General features: G+C 29.7%; 6 protein-coding genes across 7 annotated transcripts; 4 read left to right on the top strand and 2 right to left on the bottom strand.

Moving 5' to 3' along the window:
- The first annotated feature begins 587 nt into the window (after nucleotides 1–587).
- On the top strand, nucleotides 588–3372 carry LOC126775592 (vacuolar protein sorting-associated protein 37B). 2 transcript variants are annotated; one of them, XM_050497635.1, is made up of 4 exons: nucleotides 588–767; nucleotides 840–964; nucleotides 1112–1283; nucleotides 1624–3372. In XM_050497635.1, the coding sequence occupies exons 2-4, from the start codon at nucleotides 845–847 to the stop codon at nucleotides 1980–1982; spliced, it is 651 nt and encodes a 216-aa protein (XP_050353592.1). In that variant the 5' UTR covers nucleotides 588–767; nucleotides 840–844; the 3' UTR covers nucleotides 1983–3372. The 2 variants fall into 2 exon arrangements, with proteins under 2 accessions (XP_050353592.1, XP_050353591.1); XM_050497634.1 differs by having other exon boundaries at nucleotides 589–964; nucleotides 1624–3371.
- A 68-nt stretch (nucleotides 3373–3440) lies between these two features.
- Nucleotides 3441–5981, bottom strand: LOC126775590 (dnaJ homolog subfamily C member 30, mitochondrial-like). The gene is made up of 5 exons (XM_050497630.1): nucleotides 5828–5981; nucleotides 5531–5716; nucleotides 4803–4890; nucleotides 4573–4726; nucleotides 3441–3877 (listed from the first exon to the last, which is right to left on the bottom strand). Exons 2-5 carry the CDS (start codon nucleotides 5705–5707, stop codon nucleotides 3637–3639), a joined length of 660 nt encoding a protein of 219 aa, XP_050353587.1. The 5' UTR covers nucleotides 5708–5716; nucleotides 5828–5981; the 3' UTR covers nucleotides 3441–3636.
- A 369-nt stretch (nucleotides 5982–6350) lies between these two features.
- LOC126775602 (myosin regulatory light chain sqh) lies at nucleotides 6351–10093 on the top strand. The gene is made up of 4 exons (XM_050497649.1): nucleotides 6351–6528; nucleotides 6924–7125; nucleotides 7680–7818; nucleotides 9088–10093. Exons 2-4 carry the CDS (start codon nucleotides 6936–6938, stop codon nucleotides 9281–9283), a joined length of 525 nt encoding a protein of 174 aa, XP_050353606.1. The 5' UTR covers nucleotides 6351–6528; nucleotides 6924–6935; the 3' UTR covers nucleotides 9284–10093.
- A 1563-nt stretch (nucleotides 10094–11656) lies between these two features.
- LOC126775609 (uncharacterized) lies at nucleotides 11657–12641 on the bottom strand. The gene is made up of 3 exons (XM_050497658.1): nucleotides 12391–12641; nucleotides 11856–11955; nucleotides 11657–11773 (listed from the first exon to the last, which is right to left on the bottom strand). The coding sequence occupies exons 1-3, from the start codon at nucleotides 12583–12585 to the stop codon at nucleotides 11682–11684; spliced, it is 387 nt and encodes a 128-aa protein (XP_050353615.1). The 5' UTR covers nucleotides 12586–12641; the 3' UTR covers nucleotides 11657–11681.
- Nucleotides 12642–13875: 1234 nt separating this feature from the next.
- Nucleotides 13876–17741, top strand: LOC126775546 (uncharacterized). Its single transcript, XM_050497565.1, has 7 exons — nucleotides 13876–14357; nucleotides 14446–14509; nucleotides 14771–15668; nucleotides 15739–15815; nucleotides 16268–16329; nucleotides 16879–17003; nucleotides 17523–17741. The coding sequence occupies exons 1-7, from the start codon at nucleotides 14135–14137 to the stop codon at nucleotides 17526–17528; spliced, it is 1455 nt and encodes a 484-aa protein (XP_050353522.1). The 5' UTR covers nucleotides 13876–14134; the 3' UTR covers nucleotides 17529–17741.
- Nucleotides 17742–19670: 1929 nt separating this feature from the next.
- Nucleotides 19671–22175, top strand: LOC126775563 (39S ribosomal protein L44, mitochondrial). The gene is made up of 6 exons (XM_050497598.1): nucleotides 19671–19910; nucleotides 19984–20262; nucleotides 20820–20980; nucleotides 21307–21433; nucleotides 21599–21772; nucleotides 21962–22175. The coding sequence occupies exons 1-6, from the start codon at nucleotides 19841–19843 to the stop codon at nucleotides 22117–22119; spliced, it is 969 nt and encodes a 322-aa protein (XP_050353555.1). The 5' UTR covers nucleotides 19671–19840; the 3' UTR covers nucleotides 22120–22175.
- The last annotated feature ends 131 nt before the right edge of the window (nucleotides 22176–22306 follow it).

Raw genomic sequence — 22306 nt, 5'->3', positions numbered from 1 at the left:
TTTGTTTTGATGACAGTTGTGAAGTGTCAAGTGTGAATTTTAATATTATGTTTTACTCTGTGGCGTCTGTATTTAATTTGTCAAATGAAGTTATTTTTTACCATAACAAAAAAAAATTAATAAAAATAAAAATTTTAATTAAATTTCCAGTATAAAGGAAATTGTAGATTCTTTAATTAACTATATCTATATAACTACAACTAGGCTATCTTTTTATTAGGTAAATTAATGATTAGTAAATATACTTTCAGGGTTGATAAATGAAAGAAATATGCCGCCCCGCAAGTGTGTAAATAAATTGAAAAGTTAACAATTGGTTATAAATGCTTTACATATGATAAGAGCTTAAACAATTATTAAAAATGAATAAAATTAAATTTTTATTGTCCTTAGTTTTTTTCTACAGTTGATTAATACTATTTCATCAATTGAATTATGACCTATTATTATCATTTAGTGAATTGTTTTAAAGTTTGTTTGTTTGAATTGGTATTTAGATTTTATTAATACAACTCTTCTCTATTGTATTTAAAAAACTTAAACTTAAAAGTCAGTTAGAATTTGCAATTAGTATTAATAGTCTAGCAGTTTTCCCGTTTGCGCATTAACGTTAAAACGCAACGTAACGTGTAATGTTATAGCATATATGTGAAATAATAGTTTCGTATATATCCGCAGTGCGAAAGAGTGTAAATAAAACGAAAACAATAGTATTTTGTTCCGGAAATAATCTATTACATTATTGAATACAAGCAATATTAAACTACGTTGTACCTTTCTGGTTATATTTGTTTGATTTAATCGTTTCAACTACGTTTGATACAGTAAAATCTTACAAGCGAAGATGATTCAACCTGATTATCCTTCCACTATCGGCCTACTGGCTCATCTGAACTCGGATGAGTTGAAAGAAATGTTAAATGATGATACAAAATTCGATACTGTGCTAAAAGACGTAAAACAGGTATACTCATAATTACAAATTATAAATCTCTAAATATATGAAATATGTATGAATATGAGTGACTCATTACTTATTAAATTATGAACTAGTTCTACGATACAAAATATTATTCCTAAAAATATTTTTATTTATATTTTATATAAATAGGTTAAAGATTGGGACACAGAAAAGGAGATGATCATAGCTAGTAACAGATCACTAGCAGAATTCAACTTAAGCAAGGAACCAGATTTAGAACAATTGAAAGCTCAAGTGCAAGAAAAATCTGAACTAGGAGAGCAACTATGCAGTCGCATACAGGAGCTACTAAATGAATACAGTCAGTATTATCACCCTATCTATTTTTTTGTGCGATATGGTTTTTTTCATAAAATATAAATTTAGATAAACTTATAAAGCAAAACCTTACCTTGCAATTTCCAAGATACACTAAATGAATTTATATATAGTTATATTATATATAAAGAATAGAAAAAAATACAACATAATTAAAATTGTACTAAGATTTCTTATATTACTCTAATGTAAATAAAGAAACAGATGGTCCCATTGGCTGGGCTTCGTTTTGAGATGAGGCACTTAGTCTACAAAACTTCTCAAATCCCGGTTGACGAAAATAGTTATAATTCCTTATAAGTAGTTAATTATACAATTTTCAGAATCAAAGTCAGCAGGAATATCACCAGACACTACATTAGCACTATTGCAAACAGCTTCAGCCGAAGCTGAAGAACAATCAGAAAACATAGCACAAGATTTCCTTGCAGGAAAAATAGATGTTGATAAGTTCCTTGAAGATTTTGAACTAAATCGAAAAATTATGCACCTAAGGAAATTTAAATCAGAAAAAATGAGTGAACTGTTGAGGATTGGTGGCCAAAGTTCCTATGGTAATGGAATATCTAAGCCATTTTTACCATATCCAAGTTATGGTAACCCACAGCAAATGTCAAACGTTCCATATCCTGTAGGCCCATTAAATATGCCAATGCCAGGTATGTATGGCAACCACTTTTGAAATGATTAGTCTACGAATACATTCTAGTGTTATAAAATAAAAGAAATAGTCAACTATTAGCATCATAAGCTGAGTGAAAGTAGCCAGATGGTCGATAATGAATGCTAAACCTAACAACTAAATAACAGGGATAACATTTGTGTTATTTGATTTTGTCTTAGTATAGTTAATATTATATTACATAAATGTTTAAAATTTCTATAGTTGTTATCAATGACTATTTAAATATAAATAAAAGTGGAATACAGAAGTGACCAGTGTAAGAAACTGGATTATGAATCAAATTACTCCAAAGTTCCAACTTTATGTATTTTTAAGTTCTTTTAATCTCATTTTTACAAAGTATAACAAAATATATAAATGATATTGCTTTCTTTTAGTTTATTAATAGTAAAATACACTGCATTCTGTAGTAATAAATAACATATAGGTACATAAGATTAATAAATATAATATATTCACCTCTAGAATGACAAAATGAAATGAATTTTTAATGTGCACTTCTATTTTTAAAAATTCATTATCTTTTTAAATTAAAAAACAAATTTAAATAATTATATTCATATAGTATATTATAAAGCTGGATAATTTATATGGTACATTACATTATGGTCAGAAACTTCCGGCCTGATTTAAATAATTAGTTGGCACAAGTTATTTAATTCATTAAAAAGGGTAAAATTATGCAACTTTACATAACTAGTGCCGAAACAGTTACTTTTAATGTCAACCAATCTACTAAACTATAGTAAATTAACGTGTTTGAAACAGCAATCGATAATTCAAATTAGATGAGGTTGAAACCACAGACACAACTAGTATATTGTATACAACAATTACCCTCAAGCCAGGTTAAATTATAGGTTACTTAGATAACTCTATGATAATATTCAAATAGATATGTTAATTAATTGAAATTAAATAAATTTTCTAGTATTGAATAAAATTTGAATACATATTGCTTTTTGTAATAGTGTGTAAATTTCCCAATGCTTGGCTAAGTCCTCTTTTTTTGGAGAAAGTTTGGAGCGTATTCCACCACGTTGCACCAATGCAGGTTGGTGGAATAAAAATTGTAATAGGGATTACACAAATTAAAAAATATTTAATTGTCAATTGATTTTAAGGAATACATTCTGAACTATCCGCTTGATGTTGGTGCTTGTAGATAAAATGTGATTATGTTTTATTGTAGGTTATAATGTTGTAGTTTGATTAACAAAAAAAGAAAAATATATAGAAAAGTAAGTTCAAAGAATATGTCATCTTAATGCATACAATATGTGTTTGAAATATATATTATGTATATACTATGAATGCATATTCATATTTTATTTTCTGATCTAAATATATAAGTACATATAAATTTATCAAGAAAACTGGTGTTTCATTGTTACACTATCATTCGTTTTTCCGACAGTTGAAAATAGTTTTATAATAATAGAAAATAAAAAAATATTTTATATTCTAATAATTTATTAAAACAAAAAATAATTTATCTACAATTATCCAGTAATGAGGTATGTACAATATATACATTTTAATATGTGTTTCACATGTTTATATACTAATAATTAATGATAACAACGCATTATGTGAAACAATAAAATATATTTCTTTTGTAATCTAACTAACTATTACAAGCTTTATCCAACTATACATTGCTGCTTGATTCTTGTTCTGCTTTCTTTTGTTTTTCAGTATTATCTGTGTCGTAATCACTTCGACCATATGTTATTAAACCAATAAAAAGTACTAGAATTGAAACCATCACATACATTATCTTTTCCTGACTTATATCATTTTCAATATTCACTTGTTTTTGTTGTTGAGTTTTAATGAAATTTTGTTCGTACTGTTTTTTTTTTAATAAATCTCCATAGTGATTTCTAGACCTGCAATTAGAATATTATATAAATTACTAGTATTTCCATCCTTAAAATAAAACATTTTAGTTTTAGAATTGTGGAACATTTCTGACACTAAATATAAATGAAATTGGTATAATTATATTTTACTTTAATATTGTATGGCGCACAAACCTTTAACACACGGGAAAAATGCAGGTTTGATAAATTTAATTTGGCTACTGGTACTTCTAGCATAAATTTAACTTAAAATTAAAGGACAAATAGGTATATAGGTCTTCTTCCTGTCCTTATCCCACTATGTGGGGTCGGCATGACATGTACTCTTCTTCCATTCCTTTCTGTCACTCGTCATCTCAGTACTTACATTTATACACATATCCTTTTTTTACACAATCCATCTGCACTTTCATCGGCCTACATCCATTAACATTCATACTCATCACATGCCCATATAATGTTAATCTATAACTCTTTTATTTTTTTCTTCATTGGAGCTACTTGTAGATTTCCTTTAATATACTTGTTTCTATCTATTCTAGTTGCATCGCACCTCTCTCTCTAATAATCACATCTCTGCCCCATACATTCTTAAAAATTAGGGATGTAAGTAATGGCATAAATACAGATATTGTTCGAATTATCTTGTTATATAATGTATGTTTTTTAATTTATAGTGTCATTGTTGTAACTGTGAAATTTTTTAATAGAAATATACATACCAAGTGTCGAAGTCATAAATTGGTGTTCTTCCATCCGTATTTGGTATAACATTACGTACTTGACGAGACTTATAGAACTTTAGTGTTGGATCTGTAGGTTCAGGCTCTGGTTTGAAGTCCATTCTAGAAGTATTCTCTGTACCAACAAGAAGACCTGAAAAGAATTTGAACCCAAAATTTTACATTAGTATAGTAAATAAAGTAGAATATTGTAAATTTTCTTTTGTTACCTTTATCATACATTTTTTTAAGTTTTATATTTCCTAATACTTTATATGCTTCAGTGATTGCTCTAAATTTTTTAGCCGATTCTTCATCCTAAAACACAGGTATTATTATTGAAATCAATCATTTAAAAGTCATAAGAGATGTTTTTATGTTTTCATGTTTATTTTTCAACTAATTTAAATCTGAAATCAAGAAAGTCTAGTTTACAGAAATTACCAAAAATCTTCAACAGTAAATAAAAAATAGATAATAATAGTTTGGATTATTTTTAGATATATGGTGCTTCAAATGATCCATGACAACTTATATAAAATATATATGAATTTTTAATTGACAAAATTTAGTTACTATAGAACACCAAGATGGCCTCGTGGTGAGAACACATGAATCTGAACTGATGATCGTGGGTTCAATCCCAGGCAAGCACTACTGAATTTTCATGTGCTTAATTTGTGTTTATAATTTTTCTCATGCTTGACGGTGAAGGAAAATATTGTGAGGAAACCTGCATGTGCCTAATTTCATTGAAATTCTGCCACATGTGTATTCTACCAACTCGCTTTGGAGCAGCATGGTGGAATAAGCCCCAAAACCTTCTCAAAAGGGAGACGAGGCCTTAGCCCAGCAGTGGGACATTAACAGGCTGTTACTGTTACTACTACTGCTACTATAGAACCTACTGTCTATTTATATATTCTGTAATATTTTGTAATAATATTAGATATTTGACCTTGGACGTATCTGGATGGTAAAGTTTCGATAATTTATAATATGCAGACTTAATATCGCTTTGAGTAGAACTCGGTGTAACTCCCAATACATCATAATGACTGGCTGCAATACTAGGCGTCGTGCTAATTGAACGTAGAACTCCAGAAAAAATCCTTGCTTTATTTTGGCCTAACATTTTCGAAACCTGGAAAGTTGAAATGACGTTATGATACTTAAAAATATAATTATTTTTACATTACATTTCTAATACTGCTTCTCATTCGTTAGGTTAATATTACTCAGTTTTAATACGTACAATTATTATACACCAGCATTACAAATTAGATACTTTAGTCTAAACCGATTGTGATCATGATGATTGCCTGACTCGTGTTTTGATTATACAATAATCGTCAATGTCATTGTCAAAATGCAACAGCCTTATATACAAATAAAAATTAAGTAGGTAGGTACACGTACACTATTATTTTAGGTTACTTACATTCTGCGCTGAAATTACTTTTTATATTTTAAGCCCTACTAATGAAGTTGGCAAGAGCCGTGCTCAATACTCTCTTCAGTTTTATGTAAGTGCTTAATTAAAGTAAATATATAATAATGTATTACGTATATTTATTTTTAAATAGACGTAGAAAAATATTAGTAGCACCAAATTATGTTAGTACAATGCAAATGTAAAAAATATAAAATCAACAAAATAACAAATATAGTCTGTGGTCAACAAGTTACGATTTTCGAGAGTAACGTAGACAGAGAAATTCAAACTTTGTTTCTCTGTCTACGGAGAGTAATAACGTCTATAAAAAATTCGTTATCTTTGCTTGTTACTTGTTAGGGTTAGGTATTTTATAGTATTAGTCATCGGAACGAACGTTAAGCAGAACTATTCGTTGATTCTTTTATTATTAAATCAACTGTTGACTTACAACTTCAGATTCTATTAAAGTGTTAAAACATATTTTGCAAACCCGTATTTGTATTTCAACAAATTAATTAGTAAGTATTACCCTAAAATGAAGCAATAAACTTGTATAAAATATTTCATTTGTTACGATAACATTCATACCTCTGCAGCCGACAAATATAAATTCAGACCCTTTTATGGTATTCTAGTTGAGATCGAATTGTGACATCGTGTGTCCTACATATGCAGCTGTTTTCCTTGTAAATTTTTACAAAAATCTTTTATATTCGTCGGGTGACTCAGCTTCTTAGTAATACATACATTATTGAAAATTAGTATTTAGTGATTTTGTTTAACTTAATTAGATAATAATCATCATTGTTCTTCCTTTGCTAGAAGTCTGCTTTAAAATTATTTTATTTAAAAAATATTCTGTATTCAATATATATCGCCTTGCTTAATGCCCATATTATTTTCTTTTTATTAGATTATAACAAAGATGTCCTCTCGTAAGACTGCTGGTCGTCGTGGCACGAACAAGAAACGGGCCCAGCGTGCCACATCCAATGTATTTGCTATGTTTGATCAAGCACAGATTGCAGAATTTAAAGAAGCATTTAACATGATTGACCAGAACAGGGATGGATTTGTTGATAAAGATGATTTACATGATATGCTTGCCTCACTTGGTAAGAATTAAAGATTTTATATAAGTTCTAAATAAAGAGGTTTAAGTGAAGTATATGCTAACTTGTTATTATACGGAACAAATTATTTATTTACTTGTATTTGCTGACATTTATGTATAGTAATGATAATTCACCCGGTTATATCATCTATACTATATATAAAGCTCAAAAGTTTGTTTGAACACTAACCTCGGGAGCTATAAATCCAATTTAAAAATAGTTTGCATAAGAAAGCCTATTTATTGAAGGTTATAGACTATATAAAATTATTCTATGACCCATGTGAATATAAGAATGATGTTTAATGAGAATTTAAAACATGCAGAGGCCAGTAGATTATATATGTTTTAAGACTATTACTAAATTTCATTTTTGGGTCAAACATCAAAGGCAGAGCAAATTGCCAACTAGCAACAAGCTTTCATAGAATTAATTATCCTCTTTAATGGTCAATGTTGCATGGCCTCAAACCCTTATCAATGTTATGTTAAATTTCAAAGTGTTTTCATAGATAAATTTTGATATATTGTTTATTGAATAACTTGTTTGTTCAGGCAAAAATCCAACTGAAGAATATTTGGAAGGTATGATGAATGAAGCCCCGGGTCCCATTAACTTCACCATGTTCCTTACACTGTTTGGTGAGCGTCTTCAAGGAACCGATCCAGAGGACGTTATCAAGAATGCCTTTGGGTAAGTCAAACTTTTAACAATTTTAGTATCTGTATTCTTTAAAAACCGACGAGCCGGTTGGCGTGGATGGTAGTTACTTGCCTTTCATGCCAAAGGTTGTGGGTTCGGTTCCCACCCAGGACAGACATTTGTGTGCATGAACATGTCTGTTTGTCCTGAGTCTGGGTGTAATTATCTATATAAGTATGTATTTACAAAAGAAAAGTAGTATATGTAGTATATCAGTTGTCTGGTTTCAAAGCACAAGCTCTGCTTAATTTGGGATCTGATGACCGTGTGTGAATAATGTCCCAAGATTATTATTATTTAAAGTTAATGGCAAAACTATTATAAAACAATTAATGCTAATATGCAGTAAATAAAAAAATAATGGGTGCATACCATCCAAGATTATGAGAATATATTTATTAATTAAAATTATTATTAGTCAAACAAACATAAAAATGGTTTCTGTGACTTCCATCTTTAATAGAAACATGGTATCGCTGACTGTTTAGTGTATGTTTTGTAGATCTATAAATATTAAATATATAGTTTCCTGTTATAGTTTTTGGTGTCTTTCATTTGTAAACCGTTTTTTTTTATTTACATAACGTAACATTGCATAATACCTGTTCTCTTGAGAGTGATGAATCTTTTTTCATGTGAAAACTACTACACATACAATTTTATGCTATTCTACACATGTGAGGTCAGGATGGGTACTAATAAACATACATAGCCTGATTCTGTTTTGGAACAATAACTAATCATAATGTAAAACTTCCATATGAAACTGATTATTATAGATTTGGTTCAATGAAGTAAACTTAATTTTTGATTGAAAAACAAATGTTTTGTAAAAATGAGTAAGTACATAGTAAAATATGTTTTTTCTTTCTTTTATGAAAACACGGCAACACTTTAAAATTTCTAATATTAGTTTATTAATTAATGCCAAACCAGTCCACCACTTGTGATGATGGTGTTATTGGCAAGTGTCAAGGTTTATATATAAATAATAATTTGCTTTTTAATTATATTTTATGTAAACAATTATTTCAAATCGACAGCTCTATGTAATTCCGTATTTTTTCGGTATAAAAGTCTTCTAATTGTTCACGAAAAATAGTCGCTTGAAATTCTGTCGCATGTGTTTCATCAGCAACCCGCATTAGAGCAGAGATGGAATACTTAAATAATACCTTCTTATGTGAAATGCCTTAGCCCAGCAATGGGATATTACTTTTTAAATTCTTCTTGAATATGTAAACTGTGCAATTATTACAGATGCTTCGATGAGGAGAATACGGGTGTAATAGGAGAGGAACGTCTCCGCGAGTTGTTGACGACGATGGGCGATCGTTTCACGGACGACGACGTCGACGAAATGCTTCGTGAAGCTCCAATTCGAGATGGAATCTTTGACTACGTTGAGTTTACGCGCATATTGAAGCATGGCGCAAAAGATAAGGATGAGCAATAAAACAATATTAATGGGCAGGTTGAAAGATTTCATTTGAGACTATATTTCTCTTAAAATGACTATAAATATATAAATTCGTGTATTTAACTAAATTCTACAAAAGAGAAATCAACTGTTTATGTTTTAACTTTCCAGTTTTTCATATTTTAAAAATATTTCAACCTGCCATAATAAATAATGTTTAATCATTTTTTAATTATGTAACCATATACATTATATGCCAAACTAATTCATTTTATATAAGATGTACTAAATCTTATTAGGTATAAGTTTGCTTGTATGGATTTCGTCAATCTCAAAAGACACCGCGGTGCTAAGAATAGAGATATGTATTAGATTTGTTGCAATTTCGATTGGTTTTAATCATGCATTTGTTATAAACATTTCCAGTATAATTGGGTTGAGTGTAAATCTGGTTTTTTCTTTGATTGATACGATTTTATTTATTAACGTTTGTTTGTACTTAATAGTTCCGTTAATTTTATATCAAAAAAATTTAGTTCGTGAATGTCTAAAGTTTATCTATGAACTTGAAACAACACGGAACAAAATTATATGAAAATTTGTATGTGATTCGAAAAATATAAGGCATTCCGTTTTGTAACCAGATTGAGCTAGCTATTAATTCGTAAATTAAATGATGTTTTTGAATTATCAAAACCGACTTAATAATGAAATACTAGTAGTGTAGTTACATAAACTAACACTAAATATTTTACTACTAACCAATCATGTGTAGGAAGAAACATATTATATATTCAATGATTATGTATTTATTTTGAGTTTTCTTATAAATTCTTTTAAATATTATACGTTTTTTATTTATAGAACACCTTTTTTATTAATTAACTATGTTGATAGATGGGCGGATTAATAAGAGCGTGTTGAAACTTGACTAATTTTAAAATACCCAAAATAGCGCTTAGCGTCAATTTATGGAACGTGTACGTAGCCTGCTAAAAACATTCCGAAATAGTACTGCTTTAATTATCAAGCTTATGTAATGTTAAAATAATGATCACTTAGTTGAAATGAATGTTGGTATATCTGATATCATTTGACCAATTCAGCCGCTAGATATCGCTGTACAAAACTTCTATACCCTTCAACCGGTCGCAATCATGGTATATTATATACCGAAATAGGCAGAACAATGCCTGCGGGGGCTTAGGTTATAAATAAATTGAGCTCTAATAGGACCATGAGTAAATATTATTTTACGTTATTTGAGTCGGTTCTTACGAGCACACAGTTTTATATGACAGAGAAAATAACAAGGCTATTTTTCTATCTAAAAATATATATTTTTTGTAGGTATATGGATTTTTTGTGTTTTATATTTAATAAGAATGTACTGACAGCCAAAAAGATACTAATAGTCACTAATTATCGTTTTTATTTACATTAAATACCCGTTGCTTAATCATGTAGTTTGACTATCGTAATAACACGTTTCGACAGATAATGACGCAGTATACGTGTCTACTAATTGAAGAGGAAATTATTAAAATATTTCATTAATTGATTTTACAATGAAAGAGCTTCCCGGTGTTTTTAAATCTACTTATTACAAAACATAGGGTGGGTATACTGACGTAAGACTAGATATAAAACTGTCAAAAATTTTTTTTTTATTTGGTGATATAAGCAACAGAAGGGATTTATTTTACAATTATATTGGTCATGGGTCTCAACCAATACCCCACATTTATTCAAGATCTTGATCTTAATTAGCTATGGTATTCATTATGGATTAGTCAAAAAAAATGCGTTTTGAATATGGGCGAAGTTGTATCGAGTAGTTGAAAATAAATTAGAGAAATTCTCAATAGTTGCCCGGAGTCTGGAAATTGGCAATATTTACACTCATGACTCGGAAAGCACGAAAAGCCGATTCCGTCCGATTGTATTGGATTTGCTTACATCAGATTATAAGAGTAAGAGAAAAGAATGTGTGCATCACAAAACAAAACTGTCCTCTATAACATGACCTCCCTTGTCTGAATTCCCTTGAATGACCGCCAAGGACGATATCGAATATAATTATGTAAGTTTTTTTTTTATATTATAAGTAGGCGGACGAGCATATGGCCCACCTGATGGTAAGTGGTCACCAACGCCCATAGACATTAGCTTCTAAGAAATTATAATCATTGCTTACATCGCCAATGCCACTGCAACCTTGGGAACTAAGAAGTTATGTCCCTGTAATTACACTGGCTCAGTCACCCTTCATACCAGAACACAACAATACCAAGCACTGCTGTTTTGCGATAGAATATCTGATGAGTGTGTGGACCCAGACGAGCTTGCACAAAGCCCTACTACCAGTACCAGTGGTAAAGTAAAGAAACCACGCTATAATAGTTGAAAGTATTTACTGAAAATTGATTTTGAGTTACTGGTTACATAAACTTGGTTTGCCTTCATTGAGAAGAACTGCCCATTCCAACACACCACCAATTCGCATATGGGCATTCTCGTTCTTGACTGTAATGACGTCAACAATTTTATGTTTAAGTTATCATAATCAATTATAAGCCAAAATAAACGCTTTAAAACCATATTTTACCTTGTACTCTAACAAATTCTTTCGTAGGCAAGTCAAATGGTTTCCACTTTGGTCTACTGAGTTGAAAATGAGTCGTTGAAGCAATGCCTTTATGCTGTTCCTTATAAAATGCCTTATTTCAAATAAATTGTAGTTATCATATTTTACATTGTATATTTATTAATATGTAGATAGACTGCCACCTAATGGTAAGTGGTCACCGCCCATAGGCACTATAAAAATATTAACTACCCCATACATAGCCAACACGCCACCATCAATGGGAACTAATCGTAAGTTATATCCCGCGAATAAAAGAAACTGTGATGTTATATCCCTTCTATCTATCATTGCATTGGCTCACTCACCCTTCAAACTGGAACACAAGAATACTTAGTATTGTTGTTGGACGGTTGACTCTATGAAGACAACTTGCACAAATCTAAACCACCAAGTAATTCAAATTAATGTATAAAATATTCTTTTGTTACTATTGCCTTGTGGTAATTCCAACTGCGTCATATTAATTATTATATTAATATATTTATTAACTTACTTGTTCCCACATATTACGCCGTATAATTTTTGGCTCTTGACGATCAGATCTCGCAGACTTGGGATTATAATCGGGTGGATGATAAAGCATGTCGTAAGCGCAAAGTCGTTCCCTATTACTTTTCCATTTCGTATTAAAATATGTCTCCTCAGAAACTGGTATAACCATTTGTGTTATAAGACGATCTTTTAACATAGTGAAAATACTTATAATTTTTTATATTTGGGAAGAACGAAAATTTGAAGTTAATTCTATAGATGGTGGTGGCATTTGTTTTTCGTAATAAATTTGACATTGTGTTAAATGACATTAACGGAATTGTCAAATTTCAATAATTTAAATAATGGGATAATGTATTTTGGCAGTAATGAGTAAAAATTGTGGTCGTGGGCTCTAGTGCTAACTGTTTATACAATTAAAAACTCATCATCGTCAGCATGTTAAATGGATAAATAGAATCTTGCTTATTTACTATTTAAGTAGATACCTACTTAAAAACTTCTATCTTTTTTACTTCCTTGATATTACTTAGAGAATAACGTCGATTTGACAGAGATAGCTATATTATATGTAATTCTACTAACAAATGGTCACTATCGCAATTGAATTGGAACATAATCGTTGCCGCTTAACATTTTTCCTATTCTACTAACAAAACGATTCAGTTGCGGTTCTGTAGAATTTGGGATCGTAATTGAAAAATTAACCGTTATAAATTAGCAGAAAATAGGGAAGTAGTTATTCGAGATAGAATAACAAATAAATCGCCTAATTTTAAGTTATCATCACTGCCCAAACCAAACCAAATTACTGACTTACTATTTAAACACAGCATATAAAGTATTGCTTTTTGGTGGTAGATTACCTATATATTATAATGTGCTTTGTGCGTACCTACCCTAAAAAAATATTTAATAAAAAGTTCTTGTAAAGTTGTATTCGAATTGGAACATGGTATGAAAGAAAAAAAATGTAATAAATTCATTTCAAAAAGTCCAATATCCAAGTCCCAAGTCCCAAAAATACGAAAGACACAATACAAAAAAGGAGGTTGACTATTCAAAACATAAAATTAAGTTTATAAATAGTTAATGATAATTATCTGACATTAATTGTAAATGTCGTGAAATATGAAGGATAAAAGTCGATTTTTTATTATATTTATCTAAAACTTGGTGAAATATATTAAAACGGATATAAACTTAAAACAAATTAAAATTTGCAATATGGACGAAAACAGTGATTATTCGAAAACTTAATCAGTTTTGATTTATTTGTTTTTTTTTTCATCTAATTACTATGCTTATATTTTATTTGTTTAGATTCGTTGGACTTTCTTCTTTTCCCCGTTAAAAGGGCAAACAATATATATAAAAATTTTATATACACTGAAAAACATCAAAATCTAAGTGGATTTAATATTGTAAAAAATTATCAAAAAAAAGTATTGAGACAAGCGAAAACACCATACGAGCCATCTGAACTATCTGATTTAGAATTTATTAATTCTACAAAATTAACAGTTAATAAACGGTATCAAAAAATCTATAAAACAATTCAAAGCTCTGTCTCAAATCAGGAAAACTCTATTAAACGACAGAACGAAAATCGTTTTTCAAAAAGACGACAAAGAGTGTTTTATAATATTAAAAAGACAGAAAGTAATTATTCTTGCAATAGCAATAATAAGACAAAATATGAAAATATTTTCACTGAACAAAAACATATAACTGGTTCATTAAATATGGACAAAAGTCGACGGAAAGGAAATAAAATGAAAACTACTCGTATAAAAGGTGATGATTGTAATGAGTGCTTGGGCTGCGAATGTTCAAATTGTAAAAGGGAGCACCAATTAAATGATGTTAGTGGTCGAAAAAGTCGAATTACGATATTTGGTCAACTCGGATTAACGCAAGACGACCGATATGTCTTAAACTGTGCTGCAACGTTGAACGACAAACCTAGTAAGACTTGCTAAGCTATAGAGTAATTTAATATTTCAACTTCAACTATCTAAATTAAAATAATTATTTAAAATGTTTATTATTTTAGTACAAACGAATTATATGGATCAAAATAAAAGCTTTTATCAGCAAGAAACTAACGACAAGGAGACGTTAGTAATTAAGATATATTAAATCACTATCAATATTTATATCACGCAATAGAGTTCTAAAACCGTTAATGGTTGACCACGATTTTTTTTACATAACAATAACCAATAACTCATTCGACCAGACACATTTTACATTTAACCATTAATTTATATTATCTAAGAATTTGATTTTTAATCTTCATCATCATAGCTCATATAATTGAAATATTTCATGGTAGTAGTAAGATTCATAATGGGTTGGACTAAGTATGTTGTTTTCAGAAAGGCAACGCAGGCAACACAAGTCAATTTTAACTTTTTAAAGCAGAAGCCGATGAAAGCTTACAAAGATAAAACAGTACAATGCTGTTGTTATAGTAAAAATTGCGAAAACATGGTAGGATATGTTTCTGAAACGGAATCTGAAGATATTGAGCTAAAAAAGTGCAAAAGTCCAATAGTCGTGATATCAGTGTATCCGAGGCAGGATTCAGAAGAAAAAATTAAAAATAACCCCGGCAAAATTATTCGTCACCAAACTCCACCACAAAACAAAATGTTTAGTAGAACACATCAAATAAACAAGGTCCAAGTTAAGAGTGAAAGAAAGCCGATAACAGAAACTACAAATAATGGTTTTGTAGAACATAAACTTAACAAAAGCAGATCGCCTTCTCCTGCTTTTCAAACAGTTACCAAGGCTAAAAATAGAAATACTGATTCAAATACAAGAATGAATAATAGACCGAAACGAGTTAGTCCTCTTCGTCAAACAAGTCCTGATAAATCAGTAAATAAATCGAATGATATCAAAAAGAACATTAGTTATACTTCCAAGTCTATAAAAGAAACGGATTATCGAAAAGAACAACGTGACATTGGAAATTCAAATAAAGAACAAGTTAAAAAGGCTTTGGTTAACACTTTTCTTAAAAATAACAAGCTCTTAGATCCTAAAGAAGACACTTCAAAAATAACCATAGATATCAATGGTGATAAAGAACAATATAATGTTTTATTCGAGAAGCGTAACTTTGATACTGGATTAACAGTACGAAAAACGGTCAAAGCACAGTCTCATAAAAAAAACAATCAAAAAGATGATGAAAAATTAATGAAAAAATTATTATTACTAGATGATGAAGATAAGGAGTCTTGCAAAAGCAGGTTTTATAATCCGGTAAGATTTTGAACGCATATAGTTATCGTATTTTTCAAAGATGAATTTTTTTTGGATTATTTTTTTTCAGCAATGTCGCAACCTTCCTAAATTGTTGGCGTCCGAGTCAAGATTAAAAGTGAAAGATAGTCTTGAAATTTTTCACAGGTAGTAGTAGTATTATTTTTTATTTTTTAGTAATTAAGTAAGGTAATATTCGGGTACGAGATATGAGCTAGTATCTACCGGGCCAAGACATTTTGTTTTAGAAAGCTTGCATAAGTTATCTAGTTTTGGTTAGATCAACGAGATAAATGTAGAGGATATTAGATATATATGAAATTATAAAAAATAATAAATTGTGCACGGTTGCATACTACAATATATATTCAATATGTTTAATTAGATTAGTATATTGACAGAACGCTATAAGGCTACGTGTACGTAGGGTGTCTATGCCGGATAACTCTGTTATAATTAACACGTAAATAGTAGATGGTTAAATAAACAAGATAAAAGACATGTGGTGAAAATAGGATGCGAAGGATTTCGTATATTATGTACAAAGCCGTTAATCCATATATTGAAATTGAAATCACAATAAAAACATTTCGTTCTAGGCGAGAAGATCGAAATAGCTCACGATTAGAGCTCAGTCCAAGACAAACGAATTCGATCAATAGTAAGTTATATTCGTTAATTCGTAATTATCTAAACAAATTTAAAAATAAAAAAATACCGTCTAAAAATGAATGTTAATGTATATAAAGAAATATTTTTACTGGGCTGCGGCCTCGTCCCCTTTTGATGACTATGTTAAGAGATATTTGAACAACCGACTCCAATGCGGGATGGTGGATACGCAATAAGCATATGAAAACTCAGTGGTGTTTGCTCAGGCTTGAACCCGCAGTCTTCAATTAAGATTCACCTGTACGAACTACTTTTTAAGTATTTTTATAATACCAGGGATCAGATGATGAGGTGGTCTACTACGCCAACTCGGTTTTCTAGCTTTTCTTTGATAATTTTGATTTAAGTTGAGAAACAACCACCAAAACACATTTATTATCATTGTCATCTACTACCAATCTCAAAATCACAAAACCCAATAGATTTTCCATAATTAATTACGAATTCTAGTCTAATATTAACTATTAATGTCAATAGACTTTGCTTAAATCAGAAAATCAAATTTGCCTTAAATTTTAAGAAGCTTTTATTTTGGCAGAACAAAGCAAACATTTCCGAGGTGACAATTGTTCCGTAACAAATCCGGACGAGAGGGATAAAGAAATTAGAAAACTACTTGGCGTGCTAAGGGAAAACCGATATCAAGATCGGAAGGAGCGCAAGGTATTAAGAAAAGAAAAATTACCCGTTATAATGGTTGACTATCGTTAAATTGACATTTTTTAAATTAATTTATTTTATGTTTTAGATATGTAACAAAAATGAAAAAGGAGATTGCTGTATTCATAATCCATGGTTCTTTTTTTATTTTTTTAAGTAGTTTTTGTCATAATAAACTTTTGTTTGAAAATAGTTTGGCAGAATGGCAAATGCAAAACCTGATGGTACGCCACCACCGCCTATAGACATTGTCATTGTAAGAAATATTCATCATCCTTTACATTGCCTGTAGTGTCTTGCCTTGTGCCTGTAGTTACACTGATTCACTCACTCTTCAAACCAGAACACAAAAAAAAAAGGAATTACTGTTTAGCGGTAGAATATGTGATAAAAAGACGGGCTTGTACAAAGCTATAGTACTTTTGGCTCACCAAATATTAATTGGCGACAATTGTTGTTTTTTTAAAATCTGAATCATTTATTATATTATATTATAATATTGTTTACGTTTTCTCATTACAGTGTTAAAGAATTGACGATAAAATCGAATTCCCCTAAATTTCCTTCAAGTCAAGTCTTGACAATAAAAATTAAGAAAGGTATCCAAGAGGTACAAAAAGATTCAAATTTTGACACTCGAAAAGTAAAAAATAATATATTTTATGTTCAAACACAAATAGAAGATAAACATAACTCAGGACATAAAAATGTTAATACAAGGTGGAATATATTTAAAAATTCAATGACTAATGATGTTTGTTACAAAAAACAAAATTTTATTTCACCATTCGTTGAAAATGAAAACCAAATTTTTAATCGGGATGACTATTTTTCACATAAAGAACAAACTAATAATGAAAGACCCATCATTTTAACAAAGAAACAATATGATAAAGTAAAAAGGATTATAAAACGCACTATGTCGAATAAATTAAGTGTAGAAAAATGGAAACGCTATAGTATTAAACATTGCAATGTTGTTTCAATTGGAAATATTAAAGTTAAACGTAAATGTAAACGACCATTGCAACGTCATTGTGAAGTCCAGACAGAGGTTATGTTTAGATGCATCGGCAGTCAATATGACCCACAATGTCAAAATAAACTTATCTGTAAAGAAAGTGATAGAAAAATTCATGATAATATTTTTAACACAACGAAAAAAGATACAAATGAAAAAAATCACACACCTCGGCATGCTATGTCCTCTATGGAGATTCGATACGCAAGTGTTGGATACATAAAACATGTCTCGATTTCATCAATGCAATTTAAAAAAGACGCAGTTAAACCATTTCGCGAGAGCAATTTAGAGAAAGACGATAAATCTCTTCGCACAATATTCAAAGGTTTCTAATTTCGATTCTTTAGTTGTTCGATATAAAAGTATAAATTACGACACTTGAAAAAGTGCAACTGCTCAAATAAATATAATACGATACTAGAAATATAGTTTACAGTACATCGTAATAGGAAAAACACAATGAAAAATAATATTACTGTTGAAATTAAGACAATACATTAGGTGCTTAAAATCGAATGTATATTTCGAATATATATAACAATGATTATATGCTTGTGTTACCTAAGTTTATAATCATTATTGATAATATATTTAGATACAAAAATATCTAAAGTCTTTAAATACTAATAATTAATTATTACTTTCAGGGCCACGGAAATGTGCTACACCTAATCTTGGTACATCGGTATTTTCATTAAACTCAAACAGTAGGAAGGGCTCCAATTATTCTATGAAACCACCTCCTTACTCAGGTGATTGTAAAGTAAAGAAGCCATTCCTACAGAGGTTGTTGTCCTGTTTAGTGATGCGATCTCCTCAACCATCTGATTTGAAGGATGTCGAGAAGCGACGAAAATCGCCAATTCAAAACAGTTCACTAGATTCCTATTTCATAAGCACGTCTCTTTGCGTAAGTATTGGTAATTACTACTTCCTTTTTGTGTTTTTCTGCTGTTTTTCAAGTAATATTTAAATTTTTCAGGCATTAGAAATGTCATCATCCATTTATGATACATCAGCATCTTTCTACAGCAACCACTCAATTATTCCAATTAATAAAACAAAAAGGGGGTTCTTTAACTCTGTAAGAGGATTCCTGACAATTAAAAGAAACTAAGAGATTTTTACAACAATAATTGGTATTAATTTTGTAATGTATACCATATGGACTTTGTTAATTTTTTTTATATTGTTGTATAAATTGTTGTTTTTTATTCTTACTATGGTTTTTATTGTAAAAGGGCACAAAAATATTTTCTTTCACGACGTCTGTTCCAACCAAAGTAGTAATGGATATGTTTGTAGGACGGCATGTGGCTTATCGAAAATAATAATTAATTAATATTTTAAGCGTAACGATTAAAGCGTAAAGATTCTAGATTTATAGTCTTTCGCCATTAATGATAAAATTATATCTGTTATAACTCTTTAATGATATAAAAATATTTTTGTGGGACATTATAAAACGCTACTACTTTTCTGTAGTTCATTGGTATGACATTTAGAAAAGAGACTTAAATATTACACTTCAGCGCTTCTATTCTCATTTCTCGTTCTTATCATTGAGTTGTATAGTGCAATACCTTTACTCCTACGAATATGAAAAAACTTATTCTGTCACTGTCATTTGTCAATTCATGATTTCACAAACAAGTTCTCAACATAAAACTGAACTGAAATAACATAACCTATCATAATTTATTTTTCAGTCCTTTTTTTTCTTACCATTACAACAACAGAACTTATATATTGTTTTCGGACAAAGTCATGTTCATGTTTCAATAACATTCATTAGGTGCATTATTATACCTATAAAATGGCATTTGTAAGACGTTTCACACCTCTTTTAACAAAAACTCTTTTGAATTTTCCTATCAGTACACAGGGTAAGTCTTATATACCACAAACAATCATTTTAAAGTTTTGATAAGCTGTCTCATTCCATTTACTACTCCCTAGGTCGGAGAATACAACGTTGGGTATCACCAACTTTAATAGAATTAAAATATCGCGAAAAAAAGCAAGGCGGAAAGGTCATAAATCCGAGAAACACATTTTTAGAATGGAATTTAGAAGCGGAACTATATGCTTTTGGAAAGCGTCTCAATGAAGAATTTGATTCAGATCTTTTACTTCAAGCATTTACAGATCGCTCCTATGTAATTAAAGAGGAAATGAAACAAAAGGAAATGGAATTTGATTTAAAAATGAAAGATAACAGAGAATTAACTGCAGAAGGTAAGATTTCCTTGAAAATGAAGTAATAATAATTTAGCTCAATTATTATGTTACCTTTAATGTTAAAAGATGTTATATGCTTTAGCTACGAGACACAAAGTTATATTATTCGATTAATAAAACAAGTATATTCATATTTACAAATTGTAAATTTTATGGATATATAATTGCATAATCAATGTAAGAATGCCATTGTTTGAATATATATAATGGCATCATAGTAGGGCTTTTAAAAAAAACAGCCTTAGTCCCATTTATTTGGTGTTAAACACCACAACAAAAGCGTTAGCATACTTACAAGTGGTTGTGTGGTGTCTCTCCTTATTTATTTAATAAGCATGCTAACAATGTACATATTACATTACATACACAACATGCATATATAAATAATTTCTTACATGTATATCAATTATAAGTAAAGCTTGAGAAAGCTCTTATTGTTGTATTGGTTTTCTGCCATAAAATTGTTTGTTATGGTACTCACAGTGAAAAATTGATCTTAATCAACTGCCTTATTTCAATTTTAAATTAAACATTAAAAACCTAATTTATTTCAGGTGAAAAGTTTATGGAGGAATATATTAAAATTTATTTGGAAACAGTCTTACCAAAGTTTCCAGTGGAAGGCATACTTGGCATAAGAGATCATCTCATGAGTGAAAGTGTCCTTGCCGATATATCCTTAAACCTCGGCACAAAAGACATCATATTAGCTGCTGTGAGTAGACTGTACTTGTCTATATTTTTATCTGTTTAAAAAGAACTTGAACATATATCTACTGAGCTAAGGCTTTTATTTCTGGGGCTTGAAGCTTATTCAACCAACTCATGTGGGTTGATGACATGAAATAAATTTTCATCTGATACATGCTGGTTTCATCACAATTTTTTCTTTCACTACTGAGCATGAGAAATAACTTTAAACACATGAAAATTATTTGATAGTCACCCTGATTGAACACACAATCTGCTCTAGAAGTTTAATTTGGTATATACTATATGCCTATCATAACATCTAATAAATGTTTGTTGTAATGTTTATAGGAATATCCCGTTGAACGTCAGATACTAGCAAATACATTCAAAGCTTTAGTTGGCGCCTTACTACAATCATCCGGTGATGAAAAAACTGCACATTTCGTAAGGGACTTTGTAATAACACAGTTACAAGGTAAATAAATAACTTTAACCGAAATATAAAACTAAAAGATTATTTACAAATCAAGATTATTTATAAATAATTGCTATATAACTTTTAACAGTATAATAGATTTGTTTCCAAGAGTTTTTTTTGCTCAGCAAATTTAACTTTGTTCTTTTGGTTCACATTGTTCAGGTCAAGATGTAAACGATTACTGGCACATTGAAGATCCTTGGACAATGCTCACCGATTTGATATCTAAAACAGGCAGTGAATTAGAACCTAGGCTGATTGGTGAGGTTGGAAAGAATACATTACTCGCTTGTTATAGAGTTGGCCTCTATGTGGACAGGAAAATGTTATCTTCAGGTTTGTATTACAATATTAAAGTTATATTTACGAGGCTTCTGGATTTCTCTTTTTAAAATGCCATAAGACTTTTAAGAGTGCATAATTTTTTATAAGTTAAAAAAAACACATGTTGTTTTAACTTTATCATTCCCAAATTGAGTTTAGTTAAACAATATTTTTTTATGTAAATTAAAATTATAATTTTAGGCTTTGGTGAATCAGTAGCGATAGCAAAAGAAATGGCTGCAAGAGAGGCTTTGAAAAAGATTTTTGGCACAGAAGAAAATATGTTTCCATTAAATTTTAAATTAAATGGAATACCAAAATCAACGTCAGATTTAAGATACAAAATATCTGCAAATTGATTTTTACTAAATAGATCATGTAGAATAAGGTAATACTAATAAAAATCGTAAGATAAGTTTTAGTCTTTAATTCCATTTGCATACTTATTTTTTAAAATATATAACAAACATAGATATATAAAATTATACAAAATTTATTGACAGATGTAAATAATAGTCACATTATTAGATAAATATATTAATTCTT

The sequence above is a fragment of the Nymphalis io genome, chromosome 18, assembly GCF_905147045.1.
Source record: "Nymphalis io chromosome 18, ilAglIoxx1.1, whole genome shotgun sequence".
In the NCBI taxonomy this organism is placed as follows: domain Eukaryota; kingdom Metazoa; phylum Arthropoda; class Insecta; order Lepidoptera; family Nymphalidae; genus Nymphalis; species Nymphalis io.
The sequence above is the reverse complement of the archived record's forward strand: the minus strand, read 5'-3'. Positions and strand labels throughout refer to the sequence as shown.